Source organism: Trichechus manatus, unplaced genomic scaffold (assembly GCF_000243295.1).
Source record: "Trichechus manatus latirostris isolate Lorelei unplaced genomic scaffold, TriManLat1.0 scaffold00026, whole genome shotgun sequence".
NCBI classification, from domain to species: Eukaryota; Metazoa; Chordata; class Mammalia; order Sirenia; family Trichechidae; genus Trichechus; species Trichechus manatus.
This window is the reverse complement of record NW_004443962.1, coordinates 9,489,986-9,512,856: the sequence shown is the minus strand read 5'-3', so window position 1 is coordinate 9,512,856 and position 22,871 is coordinate 9,489,986. Positions and strand designations below refer to the sequence as shown.

At 51.9% G+C, this 22,871-nt stretch overlaps 1 protein-coding gene across 1 annotated transcript in view; it reads right to left on the bottom strand.

The window, feature by feature from the left end:
- ADCY5 (adenylate cyclase 5) overlaps positions 1-22,871 on the bottom strand; it is a 189,869-nt gene that overhangs the window by 9,230 nt on the left and 157,768 nt on the right. Inside the window, exons 12-17 of the mRNA XM_023728701.1 lie at positions 22,007-22,094; positions 14,183-14,299; positions 13,553-13,717; positions 10,371-10,546; positions 7,193-7,222; positions 6,136-6,268 (exon numbers count right to left, since the gene is read on the bottom strand). Coding sequence (XP_023584469.1) covers positions 6,136-6,268; positions 7,193-7,222; positions 10,371-10,546; positions 13,553-13,717; positions 14,183-14,299; positions 22,007-22,094 — 709 coding nt within the window. The remainder of the gene's footprint in view (positions 1-6,135; positions 6,269-7,192; positions 7,223-10,370; positions 10,547-13,552; positions 13,718-14,182; positions 14,300-22,006; positions 22,095-22,871) is intronic.

Sequence of the window (22,871 nt, the reverse complement as noted above, 5' to 3'; positions counted from 1 at the left end):
CGAGAAATGTGACCAGCAGGGGAGGACTGGGGTTTTGCCAGAAGAAGCTCCTAGACCCTACAGGGTCCCCTCCAGCAGCCACCCTCAGATGCTGAGTGGGTCCAGTTGGCAGGTGCTACCTTCCTGCCCCGGCCTTTCAGCCCAGGGACTTTGCTCCTGTGAGGTGGGACCCTTTGAACATCCCCCTCCCAGTAAATAAGGGCTACCGGCTCCTAGCTCTGGAACAGGTGGCCCAGAGGGAGAATCCCTGTGGGCTGCCCCATGGAGGAGCCCCAGCAGCTGGTCGTTCTGCCTCTTGACAGCCCTGCTCCTCCTGCCTTCTGAGACCACCTGCCTGCATCCCAGAAGCCCCAGGTGCTCTCAGCTACCTCTTTTGCCTTCTCCTTCGATCAGCCCAGCAGGTGGCAGAAATGTTTGTGCCCCTCCCAGAGAGCATCTGCCCAAGTGTCAGGCAGAGTGGAGGTGGAGGCTGGGGGCAGGGCGGGATGCTGGGAGCAGAGCTATTGCTGGAACAGAAGCCAAGCTCCTGGGGTGGGCCACACGCTCCCGCCACATCCGGGGGCTCCACACCAAGGCATGTTGGGCAGCTGCCAACACAGCCAGTTGCGTCTAGGTTTAGGCCCTGGCAAGGCAGGATGGCTCAGGGGTCTTCAACCCCTTGGTGGTCAACCCTATGGGAGGGGGACAAAGTGGGCTTTCCTGAGAATTGACATCAGGAGGTTAGGCCAGGGCGGGGCCCACATGCAGCCCTCAGGGAGCCATGTGGGGAAGGGTGTGTCACCAGGAGGGGGGAGGCTGCAGCTTCGCACAAGGTTTCTGCCCTGTGAGGTGCTTAGTGTATGAGGACATGTGTCCTGTCCATGGTGGGGGCCATCAGGGGGACACATCACACGTGAAAGGGCACATCCCACAGGAAAGGGCACACTTGGGCTTCCTGCTCCAACAGCCCAGGCTGGGTGCCTGGCCCAGCGTGAGCCTGACCTGCCTTCATTCCTACACTGCAAAGATAAGCCTCTACTGTCTGTCCCTGAGGTCTGCCGGTGCACGGTGCACAGGAGGGCATGCTCGTGTGTGTGTTGGGGAGGGGACATACAAGTCCTCCAGGGACAGGCCAAGCCAACTCCAGGGAGAGCACCACTCTTTACCATTCTCTGTAGAGAAACTTCCTGTCCAGGACGTAATCACAGTCTGGGGTCACCTAGAATGGAGGGAAGTAGAAGTGGCCACTGGGCCTTAAAAGGACACAGGTGCTGGGCCAGTCACACAGGCAAGTGTCCCAATGGGGGTGGGAGCTGAGGCTGCAAAAGCTTCTGGCAGGGCCTTGCAGAGGAGCTTCAGGCTGCCCCCCGTTCCTCGTGCAGGAGCTTGGGGAAAGCTAAGGACCCCAGGCGTCCCCACCTCCCCACCAGCATCCCGGCCCCCAGGCTCCTGCAAGCACCATCGCTACAGGTCCAAGAGCCAAGCAGGCTGTGCGCAAGATGGGGTGGGCCAGACACGCTTTCAAGTTTTTGCTTGTATTTATTTGATGTTATTTTCCCCTCTCCCAAAGGCCCAGGGGAAGATGGGAGGTGGAGGGAAGTGCTAGCATAGCCGCCTGTCATGGAGCTTCAGTGGAGAGAGGATGACACGGGTTGGCAGGTAGAGACAACTCACTCCCGCATTCACACACACACAGGCCTGAGCACATACACAGGCTGTTATGGAATGACTTGTATCCCTCCCCCCACCAAGTATGTGTTGAAATTCTAACCCCTGTATCTCTAAATATGACCCTGTTTGGAAACAGGGAGGGTACTTTTGTTATGTTAATGAAGTCATACCAGTGTAGGGTAGGTCCTAGACCTAATCACTTCTAAGTTATACAAAGAGCAGATTAGACACAGACACACACTCAGGGGGAAGAGGAAGACAGATGATGGAGACAGATGCATCTACAAGCTACTAGAAGCTGAAATAGACAAGGTAGGGCCTTCCTATAGAGTCATGCCCTGAATTCAGACTTTCAACCTCCTGAACTGTGAGAAAATAAATTTCCGTTCTTTAAAGCCATCCAATTATGGTATTTCTGTTATAGCAGTACTAGGTAACTAAGACACAGGCCTTCCTTACTTGTTTCCAAAGTGTGTGTGTGGGGTGGGGGGGTCACCTCTCTTTCAACCTCCCCTTCCCCTTCCCTCCCTGCAGAGTACTTGGTGCCTGAGGAAGCACAGCAATGAGGGGAGGGGTGCAGGTGGTGTGCCCAGCATGCGAAGAAGCAGGGTAGGGAAGAGGAGGAGAGGAGATGGTGGGTGAAGAAGGCACTGGAGTGGTTGGGAGATTGGTTCCATTGAGCAGATGAGTTAATTGAGCCAATAAATGAATATATTAAAGGTAACAGGGGCTGGATTTCTCACTGCTGGAGAGAATATTTCCAAACATGGAAGGGGAAAGGCTACAAAGAAGCCTGAGGTGTTGGTTGGGAATTGGAAGTATTGGTATGAACTCGTGGTTTTTAAATACTATATGCACAGACGGATATAGAAGTAGTACAGATCAGGCTCCTGAAAGTATCCTGATGTGGGAGACTGGATTATTGGCACACTGTGGAGAGCAACACACATTCAAAGCAGCACAGTCAGCCACCATCTTTGAGTGGAGCACCACTGCCTGTTTCCTACCAAAACCAAACCCATTGCTGTCGAGTCGATTCCGACTCATAGCGACCCTATAGGACAGAGTAGAGCTGCCCCATGAGTTTCCAAGGAGCACCTGGTGGATTCAAACTGCCGACCTTTAGCAGCCATAGCACTTAACCACTACACCACCAGGGGTCAAAATCTGACGTGCAAGAGATTTGGTTGCTATGCAACGCGTACGCTGCCTTCGTTTCCGTAGGCCATGACTGAAACACTTAGAACCTGTTTGAAGCCCTCCTTGTTTCTGTCAGCCATGACTGAACCACTTAGAACCAGTTCGAAGCCCTGGTATTCATGTATTTATGTATATGTTCACGTATACTTCTGTACATTTCCTAGCTTTGTCCATGGAGAGGACCTAGAACAGTGAGCACATCGAACGCTAAGATCTTGGGTGCAAAGTACCATTCTCCAATAAAAAGAATCTGGGCTCTTTGAAGAAATCACGGATTCCTGGGCTGCAGTAGGAAAAGTATATGATGAGCCTGAGACATCTTCTTGTGCCAGGAAGTAAGAAAATGTTCAAAGAATGATGGAGACATGTCAAAAGACACAGATGCTAACTGGAAAACACTCACACTGGCCAAATCTAGGGCAATCTGAGCGTTAAAACAAATAATAAGAGTAGCAGATCACAACCCACTGAATTAAACAGGAATCTTTGAATCCACACTGATATAGATGAATGACTGAATAAGGGAGAAGGGCGAGCTCTTCCTTACAGTAGAATGCCAACTAACAAATGTAGAAGGAATGGTGGAAATAAATTATCACTATTTGCAGCCTTCATAGTGGGAGCTGATACAGGCAGGAGTCATCAGTGGATGCTTAGGCTGGTGGGTGGAAGTTTGCTGCGGATCCAGGATATTGGGTAATACAGGAATATCGTTCCACAAAATACTGATCAAATAAAAGGGGGAAATGGTGGCATGACAGTGGATAAATCTGACAGATGCCTACTTAACCAGGTGATCGATGTTAACATCATGGTCAGCATGGTGTAGCTTCCCATAGCATACTGAGAAGTACACAGCATTATTTCTCTGCTTTTCCTCCAAGAAGGCATGGCCAGAGTCTGGACACAGGAAACATCGAACAGAGACAGGATAAGGGTCACAGAATAATGACCTGTACTCTTCAAGATTGTTAAGGACATAAGAGACAAGGAAAGACTGAGGAACTGTTTCAGAAGAAAAGACAGATGAGACATGACAACTAAATGCGAACAGTAGCCCTCAAAAGGATTCTGGACCAGAATTGGGACAGTTGTCCACATTGGAACGGGGTCTGTGGGCTGGATAGTAGTGTTGTCCAATGTTGATTTCCTAACTTGGAAGTTGTATGGGGGTGATCTAAGCGGTGCCCTTGCTTTTGAAGGTAAACATTGGAGTATTTAGAGGTGATAGGGCATCATATCCAAAAATATACATGGAGAGAGAGGGAGTGACAGAGCAAATGTGGAAAAATGTTAAAAGTTGGATAATCTAGGTGAAGGGATTGCTATAGTTCTTTATATTGTTTGTTATGGATTGAACTGTGTCCCCCCAAAATACATGATTTAGATCCTAACTCCTATACTTGTGGTTACAATCCCATTTGGGAATGGGTTTTCTCTGTTACATTAATGAGGCAGTATTAGTGTAGGGTGTATTTTAAATCATTCTCTTGAATCTGCTCATAAAAGAGCAGATTAAGCAAGCAAGCAAGCAGAGATGGGGGAAGCCAGACACCACACCCCATGAAGATCACCAAGGAACCGAGGAACAAAAGCCGAGAAGAGACAGGACCTTCCCCGAGAGCCCACAGAGAGAGAAAGCCTTCCCCTAGAGTCGGTGTACTGAACTCAGATGTCTAGCCTCCTGAACTGTGAGAAAATACATTTCTGTTAGTTAAAGCCATCCACTTGTGGTATTTCTGTTATAGCAGCACTAGATGACTAAGACACTGTTCTTGCAACTTTTCTGTGGGTTTATTTCAAAAAATTACTAACAAATAAAAAGGGCTTTGTGAGAGGAATTCCACATGGAAAACATGTGGCAATCTCCCCGGTCCCCCCAACCTCAGGGCACCCCAGACTGCAGGCCTCAGAGCTCAAGCCCTCCCAGACCCCATGACAGCCCAGAACAGAGAGGCAAGCAGATGCCCCATCTTTATTCAGCATCCAATAAAAAGCCCACGCCTCCTGCCCCAGCCGGAAGATTTCAACATCAACGTTAATAATAAGTTCCAGCTGGAGGCAGTCTAAGCAAGTTGCAGATGAGCTGGAGAAGTGGTTTGGAGATAGGGACCGGGCCAGGAGCGGCCAAGAGGCCGGGGTAAGATATGTCTTACAAGGGGTTCCAAAACCAAAACCCATTGCTGTTGAGTCGATTCTAACTCATAGCAACCCTACAGGACAGCAGAACTGCCCCTTAGGATTTTCAAGGAACACCTGGTGGATTCGAACTGCTGACCTTTTGGTTAGCAGCTGAGCTCTTAACCACTGCAGTTGGGCTGGAAAAAAAGGTGTGGACCCCGCAGGCCAGCCCACATCTCAGACCAGGCTTTCTCATCCCAAGTGCCCTTGGGCGCTAAGTATCATTCTCTACTAAAAAGAATCAGTGATTCTCCCAGACCTTCTAAGGTGGTCCAGCAGGTATCAAGGGGCCCCTACATGGAGCACCCTGCGTGTGGGCCCACAGGCAGTCCTTCCTCCAGGTGGACACAATCAGGCACAGGGTACACAGCTTGGTGGGCAGATTTCAGCCTCTACCTGCACCATCAGCGCAGGTCCTGAGCTGTCTGCCTGGAGGCACCCATCGCCTCTGCCACTGCCCTGCCCCTGGGCACGTTGCACCAGGACCAGGGCACAGACGCCTGACAGGGCTTCCTATGGGCAGTCTTTGATGGTTGTTCATTCCATCCTCCTGAGCAGTCTTCAAGCCCAGTTCCAGTCACATCATGCCCTGCTCAGAAGGCCTTGGTGTCGGCTCCCTCCCACCTGTGCCAAGTTCCTGCACCAAGGCCTGTGCACACCGTGACGGCCACCCCTACTTCTCACCTCCTGCCGCTCTTCCTCCCCCCACCCATGCCCACCACCAGCTGGGCCTGTCTGCGCACACAAGTGCTCAGCATCTGTTGTCTTAAAAATATACCTCCTGGTAATCATAATTGCATCAAAATGTGATATATCTAAAAGTAAATTAAAATTTTATTTTCTGGAAAAAAAATATATAAAGTACCAGAACTGTTAAGGTTGGGTTTGTCTGGAATGACTTCCAGGGTGTTGCCTCTTGGCTCCAGAGAGCAGGGAGCAGATGCACTGGGTTAACGGGGCACCAGTCGGTTGGGACGAGACCTGAGCGGGGCACCTGGGACTAAGGCCGGCCCAGCCCAGGCAGAAGAGCTCGCTTGCTCTGTCCTGGGTGCTATGAATTGTGGGCGCCTCCCTCATCCCAGTTTGGGCCCCAAGGTCACCTACCTGCAGTTTCCAGAGGAAGTCGAGGCGTGCAGTGGACTCCACCTGCTGGGCATGCAGGTACAGGGCCAGCACAAAGACTGAGATGATGATGGGGGTCACCACCTTCAGCGCCACCTTGGTCGCGTGCTCAGGGCTGCAAGTGGGAGGCAGATCTGAGACTGCCCTGGCACCTCAGGTCAGGCTCCAAGTCCCCCCCGCCCCCAAGCCTTTCTTCTCTCTCCCACTGTAGCCTCCTCTCCTTAACCTCCTGCTCAAAATTTGCCTGAATAGTGCCTCCTCTCCTTACCCTCCTGCTCAAAATTTGCCTGACTTGTGCCTCCTCCAGGAAGCCCTCCTGGCTGCTGGCCCATCTCAGCCCCTGCCCACACCTGCATTATCTCCCTGATGGTCACATCAGGGGACAAATGTGCCCCCTCTAAAAGGCAGCGTGCACATCCCAGGTCTTTCTCAAGAGACAAGACAGCAGCAGAGGGCGCAGTAACAGGTGCCAGGGAAGCCATACTGATCCTGTCCCTGAGCAACCTTGAGCAAGTCTCTTAACCTCTCTGAACCTTAGTTTCCTTGTCTGTGAAATGGAATAACAACACCCACATTCTAAGATCACGGGAAGGATTAAAAGTGCTGTGTACAGAATACTCAGCACAATACCCGACAAACAACAGGCCCTCCAGCGATGGTAGCTGTTATTGTCTAATTATATTTCTGTTAACATTATTAATAAATACTTTGAATAAAAGCAGCCATTCTGAATCCTGATCCCCGCACCAGAAAAGAGCCCAAACCTTGGATGCTGTATTGTAACTTCCTGCCCAGCAGCAGCCCTCCATTCCAAACCTGTGGATCATCTTGGCTTGGTGAAGATTATAAAAGACAAGAAGGGTATTTCCCCCAACTAGGACTCCTCGGTACCCTGGGAGGGGAAGGTCTCCTTGCCTGCTCCAGCCTCTTCCCTCACTGCCACCTTGTCACAAAGGCCCCCTCCCCACCTGAGCTCTGGCTGCTCCGTGCTGAGGGCAGGGGGGACCATACATGAAATGTGGAGAAAGCATTAACTCACCACTGGGAGGTCCCGTTGTTGTTCGGATCTCTGTGAACAGAAGGCGGAGAGGGCTGTTCAGAGCCGCTCTTCTGCAGAAGGCAGCCTCCGAGCCCAGCACTGCCTCACGCCCTGCTCTGCTGCCCCCTTACGCCCCATGCTGCTGTCCCCTTTATGCCCCACTCTGCTGCCTCCATGCCCCACTGTCACCCCCGTCTGCTCTCCTGTCCCCCATGCTCCGCTCTACTGTCCCCCACATGCTCTGCTTCCCCCCGCCCTGTTCTGATGCCCCTTCCCCCACTCTGCTGCCCCCCATCCTGCTGTGCTGCCCCTCTACCCTGCTCTGCTGTCCCCCATCCTTCTCTGTTGCCCCCCATCCTGCTTTGCTGTCCCCCATTCTGCTCTGCTGCCCCCCACCCTGTCTGCTGCCCCCCTACCCTGCTCTGCTGCCCCCATCCTGCTCTGCTGCCCCCCATCCTGCTTTGCTGCCCCCCGCCCTGTCTGCTGCCCCTACTACTGTTGCTCCCTACCCCTCCTCCCCGTGTCTGTGGACTTTCAGCTGTTTTCAGGGAAGAACGGGAGGCTCACGGGCAGCCCCAGCCCTGACCCTCATCTACACCATGACCACAACCCCCGCAGCTCTTACCTGGGACCCTGGGTACATCCCCCCCCAAGCCCCTACCCCCAGCAGAGGCCTGCCCACATCTCCCACCCCAGCCCTGCTCTCTGCTGCCACCAACAGGGAGCGGGAAACAACTACCCTGTGCAGTCCAGTGTGGTGGCCACTGAGCCTGCGAAATGCAGTCAGTCCTAGCGAGATGCACTGTCAGTGTAAGTTACACACCAGGTTCCAAAGAATTCGCGTGAAAAAATGATGAATGGTAAAGGGGCACCTCGTATCTTTACACGAGATATGTAAAGTATCTCATTATTAATTTTGATATTGATTTTATGTTAAAATAATATTTTGGATATACTGGTTAGATAGCATATTATTAAAATTAATTGGATCTGTGTCCCACCTTGAGGCAGGCACTTCCCCATACATTACTGCTTTTCCTTATTTGTCCTCACAGCAGCCCAGCAGAGTAGGCAGGGCCACCACGGAAGGCTGGGTAGTCTGTGCACTGCTTGAAGGGGGTGGTGCACAAGGGCTCCTGCTCCTGGTGACGACAGGGGGCTGAACCTCCAGCAGGCTGTGTCTGCTGGTGAAGGGGCACCTTTTCCTCTGCAAAGAGGCAGGGCAGTCTCCTCAGAAGCCTCTGCCCAGCTTCTAGAAAATGTGGAATTACACACGTGGCTTGCATTATACATCTATCAGACAGCACTGATCTAGACCCAAACCAGGGTCTCCTAGCCCAGAAATAAGCTCCATTCTTTGCAGCCAGCTCCACCAGCGGGAGAGGAGAGACTGGGGTGGGAGGAGCAGTCGGAAAGAGGAGGCAACATTCACCAGTCCATTAGCCGAAAGGTGTCCGTCAACAGATGAACGGATAAACAAGACGGGACAATACAACCGTCTGTGACTCAGCCATAAAGGGAAACAAAGTCCTGATGCATGCTACGTACGACATGGCTGAACCCTGACGACATTATGCTGAGGGGAATGAGCCAGACACACAAGGACAAATACTGTATTACTCCACTTACATGGAACATCTAGACCAGGTAAACGCATAGAGACAGAGAGCGGACTAGAGGTTGCCAGAGGCTGGGGGAGGGATCGGAGTGACCGCTTAATGCGGATGGAGTTTCTCTTTAGGGTGATGAAAAGGTTTTGGAAATTGATGGTGGTGAAGGATGTAAATAATGTCACTGCATTGCACGCTTAAGAATGGTCAAACTGGCAAATTTTGTGATATATATTTTACCAGAGTAAAATAATTTTACAAAAGATAAAAAAATAAATTCACCCCTCCAGATCTGATCTAGGATAGAAAGCTCCAGATCTCCTCCAGCAGGACTGCAGCCGGCACCGTTCCCTGTGGTGGCCTCCCCTGTCATCCGCCCACAGCCCACGCGACTGCCCAGGTCCTCCTTGAATGTGACAGCACCTTCATTCCACCTGCCTTTTCTCATCTGCCCTCAGGGACACAGGCCCCTGCGCACACTTTTGTTTGCACTGCTTGGTGTATGTCTTGTGTGTGCGTGGGGGGTAGTGATGGGAAGAAGAGGGTACTTCACATCGGACACTTTAGATGCATTTTACTGCTATGGGAACAGTTATTCCCATTTTCCTGGGAAAAACAGTGAGGTTCAGGAAGAATAACCACACGTGTGTCAGCTCAAAGCCAGAGCTCCTTCCTCTCCCGAGTGGCCGCCCTTGAAAATCTGACAGCCCAGAGCACACCCGGCATGCCTGCCACCTCCAAGCTGTGTGACCTATCCTCTCTCTGAGCCTCAGTGTTTTGGGGTCAAGTGGAGACCCAGGGATGCTGCTGACTCTCTGGTTGCTCCGTATAAATTAGAAAAAGGCTCCCTGGGCAGAGGGAGCTCCACAGGCTTCTGAGGAGACTGCCCTGCTTCTTTGCAGAGGAAAAGGTGCCCCTTCACCAGCAGACACAGCCTGCTGGAGGTTCAGCCCCCTCTCGTCACCAGGAGCAGGAGCCCTTGTGCACCATCCCCTTCAAGCAGTGACAGACTACCCAGCCTTCCGTGGTGGCCCTGCCTACTCTGCTGGGCTGCTGTGAGGACGAATAAGGAAAAGCAATAATGTACGGGGAAGTGCCTGGCTCGAGGTGGACACAGAGGTTGCAAACAACAGAGGTTGTTTCTCTACTCCCAGCACTCCCACCTGCCATCTGGCTCTGCTGAACTTGACCCCTCTCTCTGGGCCTGAGTTGCTACAGGCAGCTGGAATTAGGTGCAAATAGCCAGACAGAGGCTGCTCTAGCAAGTGAGGGACAACTCATAGAGGCCAGAGGTCAGGAGTGAGTAGGAAACGAGGCAGGAGGGCAGTGGGGACCAGCTGTCCTGAGCCCTCCTGCCCTGTGGCCACTCCCCCCACCCCATGGGGGAAAGGAGGGAACCAGACACTGCCGGGCGGTCAGAGCAGAGGTCAGAGCAGAGCATTGCCCAGAGCTGGGGAAGAACAGGACCCGCCCCTCCTGAGTCCCCTCCTGCTCCTCCCGCCTCCCGCCTCCCCGGGTGCCCCCGACTCTGTGGAGGGCGTGAGGGAGGTGCTGCGTACATGGCGTACATGGCGTTGGCAGTGACCAGCAGGTCGGCATTGTCAAACAGCGTGACGCCAGGCACCTCAACGACAAGCACGTAGATGAGCTCCACGGCCAGCATGAGCGCCAGCTTCCCGATGCAGCTGATCTGCAGGAACACGGAGCAGGCCAGCAGGCTGAGGAGCACGCTGTAGGTGAAGTACTGCAGAGAAAGGAGTGGCATCAGCTCCCCGGACTCCTCCTGGGGCCCTGCCCTCCTCCAGCATCCTTCCAACCTGAGAGAGCCTCAGGTGCAGGTAGGACTCCGGGCTGGTGAGGGGCTCGGGGATGTTTCTGCTGACGCCAACTTGCCAAAAGATATGATGAAATGTGAAGAGCCCTGGTTAGGAACCAGGAGGTGGAGCTCCAGGCCGATTTGGCCAGGACCCAGCAGTATATCCCAATGGTTAGCGCCAGGCTCCAGGCTCAGGCAGACCTGGGTTTCATCCCTGGTCCACTATGGACTAGTTGTGTGACTTAGGCTCTTTATGCAGCCTCTCTAAGCCTCAGTCTCCCCACCTGCAAAATGGGAATAACAGTCCCAATTTCAAGGGCTCACTGTAACAATTACATAAGCTAAAGCCAGTTGGCGCGGTGCCTGGCATCCTCAATCACCTTGGGCTACAAAGGCCCCCAGGCAATTCTAAAATCCGAAAAGCTGCGAGTTGACTTTATTTGGCTGTAACACCTGTCCTAAGTGATGGGACGCCGTCAGCCTTCTTTACCCGGTGGCTCTTCATACATTTTGCTGCAGAACTATTACTGTGTTTCCTTATCAGATGCCGCCCCAGACTCCACTGGGAGTGTGAGGTCACTTTTTAAAATGAGAATTCTAAAGTCCATAATATGTCCAGCCTCGAAGGTTTCAGATGAGGGACTCTGGCCCTGTACCATTTACACTGGGGGCTCCCCTTCTGGTCTCTAGCTTCAGTTCCCTCATCAGACAACTGAGGGGCCAGACCAGGTGATCTCAGAGGTCCCCTTCTATGCTGTCATCCCCTGACGCTAATCCTAGAGATGTCAGCCTCTATTATTTTGCCCTTTCTTTTAAATTTAGCACCCATTATTTCTGAATCAGCCACTGGGACTTACTATTCATTGCCTCTGCCTTGGACTAGGGCCCAAATGGTGCCAGCAGTGGACAGGGAAGTGGGGTGGCACGGTTGGAACCTCTGCCTCCCCAGGCCCTTAGGGGCCACGAGACAACTTCCCAAGGGACCCCTGGTGATTGGATGGGGAGGGAGGACCAGCCTCAAGTCACCACCAGCAACAGGGCAGAGGAGGGAGCAGGGAGGGTGGGCTCAGCTAATTCAGCCCCAGATTCCCAGCTACCTGTCCTTGGGAGATGGGGAGGAGACCCCGGGAGCCACCTGGATCCCCATTCAGACCCCAGGCCCAGACAACCAGGGGGCCAAGGCTTAATGCCAGGGTCCTTAAGGGCCTCGGGGGTCTGTGAAAAGTTGCTGAAGCAGGAACAATACAAGTGGGGGTTGGGCCAGCTCAAGAGCTCAGGGGTCAGCAGGGCCTGATGAAGGCTGAAGGCTGGGACTAACCATTCTGGAAAATGAGGAGCCAGAGCAGGCCCTGCTGCTCCACCTCCACCTTCCTCCCCTCTCCCCCCCCGCCCCAATTCCTCAGCTTCTTCTGTGGAGTGACCACCGAGGGGCAAAAACTGGCCTCTGCTCTTTAGCAAACAGGCTTCAGGAGCCGCCCCTTCGGGCCCTTGGCCAGCTGTGAGAGGCAACAGAGCCTGGGGAGGGGAGGGTGGGTGTGCAGGAGGCTGGGGGCCTGCTTCTCAGGCTGCCAGCTAGCATGGCCGCCTGGAGGAGAGGCGCTTGCCCAGGAGAAGAAGCGCTTGTCCAGGTGAGCAGCGGGGAGCCCTTCACCCCACTGAGCTCTCTCTGCAAGGGGAGATAGATGGAGATCCTCCCAGGAGAGGGAGCAGGAGGCCAGCGCTGTGACCGTCCACGGTAACCCGCAGCTGCAGTGCTGACACTTGTTGTGGGCCATGGGCCCTTTGAGAGCTGGATGAGAGCATGGGCCCTCTCCCGAGAAAGGGCACATATACCTGGAGTGTGCTATCATCTACGGGTTTCATCTGAGTCCCCAGACATTTACCCATAGACACACCCCTGTCCAGGTAAGACTGTCACAGGGGCAGTGGTGTATCTCGGGTATTGCCTTGTGCCACTGAGCAGTTTCTATTAACCAGATCTGGCCCAACGTCCTTCCTCAAGCACAGTAATATGTTAATTAAAAGATTAACAAGCTTGACTTGTATTTTTGAGCTGATATTATGGTAAAGTTATCTAAAAGGGGTGTCAGATGTTTGGACGGGGGCGCAATTTCAGCGCTTGTCACAGGTGCCATTTTCTGTAGATAAACGCTGCTGGCTTTACTAGGTTAATAGAAACCGCTCAGTGGCGACACATGGAGCCCTGGTGGCACAGTGGTTAAGAGCTTGGCTGCTAACCAAAAGGTCGGCAGTTCGAATCCACCAGCCGCTCCTTGGAAACACTATGGGGCGGTTCTGCTCTGCCCTGTAGGGTTGCTACAAGTCAGAACCGACTCGACAGCACCTTACAACAAACAACAGTGGCGCCGCACACCCAGGGTGCTGTGCCTGCTATACCCTAGTTATGCCTCTGCTGGGTGGCGGGGTAGCAGGCAGCTGGGGGTGTGGGAAGAGTGAGCAGCGTGGAGCAGACGCCCTGTGTGGGAAGCCTGGCCCTATGCTCTAGCTCTGGCTCTGCTGCTGTGTGACCTTGGGCAAGTTTCTTAACCTCTCTGTGCCTGTTTCGTCATCTGTATAAAAGAGATAATAACAATATCTATGTCATAAGGTTGTTTTGAGAATTAAATGAGTAAATATCTGGAAAGTACTCAGCACAGTGTCTGGCACATGGTAAGCAGAATATAAATAATAGCTATATTATTATTATTTTATTATTATATTGAGGAGGCTGGGCTTTGTTCTTGTTTCCCACAGTGTCTTGAATAAGTGAGAGGATTGGAGGAATGGGGTGAAGTGGCAGTGAGCTTGTGGGCCCCTGAGTTGCCCCTCAGTGTGTCAGAGCAGCCCAGGGCAGAGTGCGGGATGGGCAAACCTCAGCCTGGGCAGGAGGGTCTCCATCTGCACTCCCCGTCAGCCCCTCCCTGCCCAGGGTACCTCGGGGAAGTTGCAGTTGGGCCAGGGGCTGCCGCAGAAGCCCCGCTCCTCGCCCAGGCTGTAGTTGAAGGCTGACCCCACCACGTGGCACGCGTTGATCTGGCTCATGCTGACGTTGTGCTCGTCTCCCAGGCAGCCGAACAGGTCCGTGGAGTTGCACATGAACTGGGGCCGAGGAGGAGGCAGTGAGGAGAGGTCAGCGCTGGGCCAGGCCAGGGCAGCCCATCCTCACAGGGCAGGGGGCTATGTCGACCCTCTGTCTCAGGGGCAGCCTCACAGTGATGCAGACAAAAGAGGCCTGGGAGAGGCTGAGGGAGGCTGCCCAGCCACCCTGGGCGGAAGGAGGGTGTGGCTGGTATGCCCCCCCAAATGGGGCACTTAACCCCCCTCAAGGACTTCTCCTGAGCCCTTCCAGGCTGGGCCCCCTTCTTGAGAATAAGGAACTAAAAGCCTGTGTGAGACAGTAAAGAGTCCAGTCTGATCCCAGACCTGGGCATCGGCAGACATAAAGAAGAATTTCCAGGGAGGGAGAACTCCAGGGTCTGGGAGAAACTCTCCTCTCAGCCATGTCTGGGAAGGATTGGGCCCAATGGGGCTGGGGCAATGCTGGGAGGAGGCAGAGCCACCCACCATGTTGACAAAAGCTGACAGGAACACCAGGGTGATGGTGAACACCCCGACTAGGGTGCTGTTCATCTTGGACCGCACAATCTTCCTGGAGAGGGTCTGCAGTGGGGCTGGGAAGAGCTGTCCCGGGGGGAGAGGGAGGGCAAGAGAGACATAATAGAATTCAGTGTGAGGACGCCACAGATCACCACAAGAGCTCAGTGGAACCACCCCCTCCACCACCTTTGTCTCTCTCTCGTATAACCTAGGCCTTCCTGACTAGTACAACCCTCTCATCCTACACTGTCTAGTAGAACCATGCCCCACCCCAGTGTGGAAGCCTCCAGGCAGCAACATTGCATCATCACTTCCAGACCAACAACAGCACACATCTGCAGCTGGCCAGGAGTGGGTCTACCTCAGGAGCACACAGGTGGGAGAGGCAGCAGGGAAGGAAAGATGCTACCTGGAGATGCTTCCAACAGGGAAGCAGACAAAAAGGAACATTTACCTGTTGTGTGAGTTCTGGGCCTTGGGGGAAAAGAGCTCTGAGTTATAATCAGGGAGCAGGTGGTTGCTAGGAGCTGAAGAGTCATGGAGGGGCCCAGAATTTTTCCAGGGGGGCTGGGAGGGCTTCTTGGAAAAAGATGGGAGCCGTGAGTATGAGGATTTGGAGAAGGCCTGGTGTGTGCAGGAAGGGATGGGCTGACGGGAGCACAGAGTCGCATTAAACAGGAGGGCAAGAGGCTCGGGACAAGTGCACTGACAGAGCTTACCTTTCAGCAGAAGGCTCCACAGAGCTCCACCTCCCTCACCCAACCCTTCCTATATTTTCTTCAACTAGACAAATCGTATGTCCATTCCAAGACCTGCTGCAATTTTCGTAATTAAATGATCAGGCCCCGAAGTTTCATTTCTGCCACCAAATCTGATGCAGCCGACCTTGTCTACCTCATCTCCCAAGCAACCTAAGCTAAAAAAGAAGTTGGTACACAAAAAGAAGCAAAGCAGCGGATCCAGGGTTCCCCACCCCTGCCCACCTTAGCACCTCTTGGCGAGGCCTGTCTGCTGAAACATGCCTGGTGTCCTGTGGAAATCCTCAAGGGCAGAGCTGGTAGTGAAAAGAGCACTGGACCAGCAGCCAGGAGACCTGGGTTGTACACTTGGCTTTTGCTGTGTGACTCGGAGCAAGTCACATCCTCTCTCTGAAGGTATCCTATTTGCAGGGCTTTTGGTGCCTTGAGGCAGCCCCAAGTTTTATGCAGAGTGAATCAGGCAAAGCCTTCCTCCCAAGGCTGCCCTCTCCTCCCACAAGCTGAGTGTTGGAAGAGGCAGTCCTTCGTGATCCCTGAGCATCCCTGCACATTCTTGCTGAGTGTCCCAGACTGCAAAGCTTATCTACCTCCTGACACTGAGAGCTTCTGTGGCTGGTCACATAGACAACTAAGTCAAAGGAACAGAGTGTGACCACCGTGTAACCCACTGGGAAGGGAGACAGTCTTGTGTGCTACAGTGTTTGCTGCTCGCTCAAACAGTGCTGGGCCCTTGGTCGAATGTTCCTCAACATCACCCTAAAGTCCCATCGGAGCCTGTCATGTCACCTTGTAGGACTTTAGGGAGAAAGGGGAACCAACACAGATATGCTGATGCTCATGCTGCTTGCTGGCTGTGAGTAATAAAGTCTTTTGTCTCTAACCAAGGAGTCTCGTGTCTTCTGCCGGCATCCACGAAACACCAACAAGCTAATTTCACAGCTTGTGAGTAGGGTAAAACCAAATATCGATCCCTCACGGTGCCTGACACCAGGTAAGTAAGTGTCCTGCTCATCCCTTGGTCTTGGGCTTTGGGCTGGGTGTGTGTGCAGGGAAGCAATATATCTTTCCCACTCCAAGTCCCCCTCTACACTTCTATCAAGGCCACTTCCTATTTAGTAGAGTGAAAGAGGGGACCACAGAGAAGGACAGAACCCACTGGGTTTCGAAGCAGGAGCAGAGGCCTGGCAGCCATAGGCTACAGGCTGAGGGGTGGACACCTTGGACAGACAGTTTGGATCCTGGCCTGAACGGGCAAACTGATGACCTCCCTGAGCCCTGCTTGTGACATGAGGCCAGAGTGTTGCAGAGATGAAAGAAGGTGATGAATTCTGCTGGTGAAAAGTTTAGGAAAACAGCCTGTTCGACAAGGAGCTATAAAAACAGTAGCTCCTGAGCAGCTCAGGAAAAAAAAAAAAAGATGAAAACCTCGAAGGCCAAACAATGCAGGCAGAAGCCCACAGCTGCACAAGGCTCATCACCACTGCTCTCGTTGCCTGGCCTTTGGGAAGTCAACTGGACACATTAACAAAGGCAGTGTCCTGGAGGGGAAGGATCATGGGAATTAGAACCGCCTGGGTTTAAATATCAGACATACCACTCCCTAGCTCTGGGACCTAGGTAAAGTTGTCTAACTTCTCTGAGCTCAATTTCCTCATCTGCAAAGGGGATGTAATAAGAGCTACTTTGAGGCTCAGAAGATTCTGGAGACATAGCTGGAAGTGTGAAAGTGGCCGGAATCTGGAGCCTGCACTGCCTGACTCAAAACCCAGGCGAGGAACCTATGATTCACCTCCTGGAATGAAGAGTTCTCTACCCCCCAAAAAACGTGATACCTCCTTTCCCTAGTGGACAAAATGTGACCCTGAGCAGGTTGGTGGAAACGTGAGTGTGGGAATCCTAAAGTCCTCACAGGGTGGAAGACACCTGGGAGATGAGGGACACTGGTGGTGTGTAAGACCTGATTTTAGAAACGGTGGTCCAGGAGTCACCATGAAGTGGTAGAAAGGGCAGCTAGCAAGGTGGGATGTAGTTACATTCAGGCTGTGGGCAGAGGACAGGAGGCTCTTTTGGTGGCTGCATAGGAGACAGGGCCTAGAGGAGGTTTTAGTCACAAAAGCCAACAGCTCAGATAATAGGGTCCGGGGTGGGGGAGCGGTCAGTGAGATGCAGGCTTAGAGGGCCAGAAGCCTGGAGGATGGGGAGACATAAACACGCACACACATGCACACACACACATATCTGCTATGGAGCTGAGCCTTCCCTCTGGGCCTTTCTGTACCAAAATCTTGAACTGCTGTAAAGGAGAGTTTGGCCTCTGAGTAAGAATGTACTAATGAGCTACAGTAAAGGCAGGGGGCCCAGACTGGAGCATGGGAAAGGAGGCTGTTCCAAAGCTCATGTAAAATGGAGCAACCCCATCTACCATTTGGGGGGTGATGGCAAAAGTGCCTGGCATTGACCACTGTAGGCCTGGGCTGTGTCACAGATGATGGGGCAGAAATGCAGAGAGACCAATGGAACTGTAAGAGCTGGCCCAAGAGGGAAGGGGCTGCATCCAGGAGGTATGAACCCACCGTCCCTGGAGGTGACCAAGCACAGGCTGGCCCACCCCTCAGCAGAGTTATCACGAAAGGACTCAGCCTCAGTTGGGGGATGGGCTGCCTCACTGCCTGACCCCCTTCCAATCTGAGATTCTGAAACTGTGGACACGGTGTGTTATGGATTGGCTTGTGTCCTCCCAAAATACGTGTTGCAATCCTAAGTCTTCCACCTGTGGATGTAAACCTGTTTGGAAATAGGGTTTTCTTTGTTATGTGACTTAAATCACACCCAAGTAGGATGGGTTCTAAATCTAATCACTTCTAAGTCATAAAAGGAGCAGATTAGACACAGAAGCACACACACAAACCATGTGAGGATCGTCTACAAACCAAGGAACGCTGGGCTACCTACAAGGAAAGAATCGACATGGCCTGATTTGGACTCTTAGCCTTCATAACTGTGAGAAAATAAATTTTGTTCCTTAAAGTCATCCACTTGTGGCATCTGGACTAAGACACAGTGTAATGAGGAGGGGGTGCTAAACTTGGTTTTCTGTTAGAAATGCAGTTCTGGGGGCCCAGGTCATCAAGGGTGCCAAGGGAAGGAGGGAGTGATGTGTGCAGATGGACAGACTTACATTCTAAGACAACATCCCTGGGACAGGGCACCAGAAGGAAGGAGGTAGCCAGGGGAATGATCACTTAAGGCAATGCCTCCAAGAGACAGCCGGGGCTCCAGAAGGCAGCTGAGGGCTCTGAGAAGAAGTGAGACTGGAACTTCGGGACAAGATGGAGACCAATGCACCAAATCACCTCAGTGGGAAACCCAGGCATGTGTGTGAACTGGACCAAACCCTGTCAGGGAAAGATTGGACAGATCCAGCATAAAAAGGCAATCAGAGCACTTAGTAAGTAAACAGGAAAAAACCTTCTGACCCAGTGGACTGAAAGGACCAGGGAAAACTCGGCTCCCTAACAAGGGAAGATAGATAATTCAGTCAGCATTTTCCATTATCTTCCTCACCTTTCTCTCTTCAAGGTTAAAATATGACCAATGTAAGGATGTAAGTCCAAGTTGTTTTGGGAAAATGGAGAAGTAAATGAAATAGAGAAAGAAATTGTGCCTGACAGGACTGCCCAGATTTGGATCAGCAGAACCTGTCCCTCGGGGTCATTATGGAATTGCTGTATCTCATTGGAAAGTCACTAGCTGTGATTTCAGGGGAATTGTAGGAGTAAGATAAAAAAAAAAGTCTGAGTTCTGGTAAAGGGCAAATGTTTCCAGAGGAAAACAGAACGACATTGGAAATTACATGAAGTTCAGTCAGCTTCATGCCAACGCCAGAAAAGATGGTAAAATAAACTTCGATCAATCCACCTTCAGTCAGTGTTGATGGTGCTCAATAGCCCATGTCCAGGGACAGGCCAATGTCCAGCCTTAGAGAAAAGAGCAGGTTAATACTCCCTGCTGCAGAAAAGCCACAAAGTAGAATTATCTCTTTCACATCTGAGTGTGCAAACAGTTTAATCTACAACATGAAAGAGGAAAAAATTAAATGGAAGATGTGTTCACACGACAGTCAACTTTTCAAGTTGGGCTCTACTTTCCAGAAAGTGGATAAATGCTAAGAGGATGGTTTATAAGAGGTTGGGAAGGAAGATGCAGCAAAGACCCCAGGGTGGGTATTAGAGTCTATTCCATGTGTCAAATCCTGGCTCAGATCAGCAGGTTCCAGACTCTGTAAGTCACAAAGCACTTGTTTTCTAAACCAGTTCTCTACTGAAGCCCTTCATCTAGGAGATGGAAGCAAGCTCTCCTGGTTGGAAGGTGTATGTGGGGCAGAGAGGGGAGGCTGTATTTCTGTGCAGTGGGGATGGGGTGGGGAGGAGGGTGCTCCATCCACCAGCCTCCCCTTGAAGAACTCGAGGCCTCCTCAGAACAGAGTATGAAAAATCACTGGGTTGGGTTAGATAAAGGAATTAAGGATAAGCTTATTGAATTTGATATTGATAACATAGGAGGTAGATTCAGTAATATATGAGGAGACGGGAATGATTTTCCTAAATAATCCTGGACAGTGGGAAAAAGAATTCACTAGACAAAGTACCACTAACTCAGAGTGGCGAGTGCAGGCAGTCACACCACCAGATACACACTCAAATCAAGGAACTCAAACCGAAGGAAGCTGGTGAAGTTCAGTCTTACAGTATTGAAATATACTAACAGAGAAAAAAGGAAAATCTAGGTTCTAGTTAAAAAAGTGTAGATGACTGTTATGGATTGAATTGTGTCCCCCCACCCCAAAATATGTGTTCTAAATCCTAACCACAGTGGTTAAGAGCTCAGCTGCTAATCAAAAGGTAGGCAGTTCGAATCCACCAGGTGCTCCTTGGAAACCCTGTGGGGCAGTTCTTCTCTGTCCTATAGGGTCACTATGAGTCGGAATCGGCTTGATGGCAACAGGTATAGTGGTTATAATCCTATTTGGGAATGGGGTTTCTTTGTTATGTTAATGAGGCAGCAATAGTGTAGGCTGTATCTTAAATCAATCTCTTTTGAGATATAAAAGTGCAGATTAAGCAAGCGGAGATGGGGGAAGACAGATGCCACGTCACAAAGATCACCAAGGAGCCAAGGAACAGAACCTTAAAAGAGACAAGGGCATTTCCCCAGAGCCGACAGAGAGAGAAAGCCTTCCCCTAGAGCCGGCGCCCTGAAATTGGACTTCCAGCTTCCTAAACTGTGAAAAACTAAATTTCTATTTGTTAAAGCCACCTACTTGTGGTGTTTCTGCTTTAGCAGCACTAGGAAACCAAGACAATGGCGTATAACTTTGATCCTGATTTGAATCGGCTAATTAAGAGCCTGAAACAAAAGCCAGTAATGACTTTTGCCTCAGTTCATAACTTAGTTCACAGAAGATTCCTTTTGGACAAATATGGCATGATCCCACTTCCATGAAATAGACAAATGTCTAGAGACCAGAGTTAAGTGATGGCTCCCAGAGAAAGAGCAGGCTTAGCTCAGAGCACTGAGTTTCTGTTCATGGTGGTGGAATAGTTTGGAAATGGATAATGGCGATGCTTGTACAACTTGATGAACGTAAACCACATCACTTACTTGTACATGTAGAAATTGTTGAATTGGCAAGTGTTTTGTTATATATATATTTACCACAATAAAACAATTGAAAAGAAAGGATTCCTTTTGGAGTTCAGCAAAAGAACTCCTAAGAGGCCAGTTTAGCTATGGTGGGCTTTTATAGCCATGGGATGAAGAAAGCGGACTGTCCCTTCAGGAAAAAAAAGCTGGGGGGTGGGGGTGGGGGTCCTGACATAGACAAGGGCTCCAAGGAGACTGGACCAAGAAAGGCAGGAGCGGACTGAACAGGGAGCAGAAGCGGGTGTGGCCTCCACGCTGTAGGAGAGGCAGGGAGCTGAGATTAGCCCTACTATGCGGTGCGGCCGGGTGCACAGCTCAGCTCATGCTTCTCACACAGACTTGCTAGGAGAGATCTCCACAGGCCCTGCCCCTCTGGGCATCCACTTCCGCACCTGCTCAGGGGGAGGGCTGAACTACACCAGGTGATCCCTAAGGTCCCTTTCAGTTCTGACAAGCAGTCCACCAAGACCTTGGCCGTCAGGTGATTAAACAGTTAACAGACTAAGGAAGGACTCTGTTTGGAGGGTGAGAGAGAAGGACTTCCTGTCTTTGGAGGTGATATTCAGTCTTTCTAGAAGGAGAACACGGTTCTCACTCCAGAGTGTGTACAGAGGGAAGGCAGGGTCTGAGCCACTCTAGGGCTGTGGTTCCCATTGAGGGCTCCTGCTGCCCCAAGGACCAAGTGCTTTCTGTGGTAGTGGGGTGGGGGGTGGAGATGGGAGGAAGTGCAGGGAAGGCTTGGTGGGCAAGGCAAAAGGGACCTGAATGTTTTCTACAGCAGATCTGAGCGGCCTGTGGTCTGGTCCCATCGAAGGACACAGCATGTCCAAGAGGAGGCCCCGGAGGACACAGAACAAGGAGTCAGGAGTGCACAGGTCTCGGATGAACGCCAACACCGTGCCTCTCTGGGACCTTGTTCCTCATCTCTACGGTGGGAGCTTGAAATCCAAACTCTCTAAGGTCCCCTCCAGAGCAAAGTCCAGGACCTGAGAACACTGAAGGGTAGTGAGAGAGCTCTTCCACACCCCTTCTTCCAGCAAATGTTTCCTGAGCACTGCTCCTGCCAGGCTTTGGGCTAGGTGCCCTTGCTTTGTCCCACCTGATAGCCAGGGCATGGTCAGAGAGGCAGCAACAGTGTCTTCTTGTTGCCAAGATTTGCAAAGGTTAATAAAAATAGCTGAAAAAATAAGGCTCCCACTGACAAACTATAACCCCCCTCAGTCTAGCTTGTGACCCAGCATCATGTACCCACCATCCCAAGCATGACAGTTGGAGTCCTGGGAAGGGCCAACTGCAGTGGCTGGGGGCTCAGGGTATAAGCTGGACTCACCTTCACGCAGGAGTAGATCACGGACACAAACACCACCAAGGTCAGCAGCAGGAAGCAGGTCAGGTAGAAACTCAACATGAACACGGAGCTGGAAGTAGAGAGGAGGCTGAAGCATTCGGGTGGACCCGGCTGAAAAGTGGTGGTGGCGGAGGAGAAGCGGTGTCCAGGTTGTGGGTCCCGTGTGCCCAGCCTCCCAGCTCTAGGGGGTGCTCTGCAAGCCGCTGAGAAGGAGGCAGAAGTTGCTCCGTTTCCCCTGAACCCACTGCCCAGCCTTTTCTAGCCCCTGACTTAATGAGGTAGGATGTGCAGACCATTCAGGAACTCTCCCCAGTAACAGTCTGTCCTCTCCTTCCCACCTCCTGTCACTTCCTGTAGACAGCGGCAGCCAAGAGCGAAGCCAACAGAGAGCCACGAGACACCGGGTCATTACGTTCGTTGTTTCTTAGCTATCTGAAAACCTGCTTCACTGAGCGTGGAAGGAGCCATTTCAAAAATCACCTGGCTATTTCTTCCTGGTAGTCGGTCACTCTTGGCTTGGTAAATTGCAAAGGCTGGAAACTGCTCCCAAAAACCCCGTCGATTCTGACTCATAGCGACTCTACAGGACAGAGCAGGACTGCCCCATAAGGTTTCAAGGCTGTAATCTTTACCGAAGCAGACTGCCACATTTTTCTCTCGTGGAGTGGCTGGTGGGTTTGAACTGCTGACCTTTTGGTTGGCAGCCGAGTGCTTAACCACTGCACCACCAGGGCTCCTAAAAACTGCTAAGTGGCTCATTAATAGAAATGTGCTTGTCAGCAGCCAGTGGGCCACTCTCTGAGAAGCTGGGGTGATGGGTCCCTTGAGAAGGGCAAAGTCCCTAAAC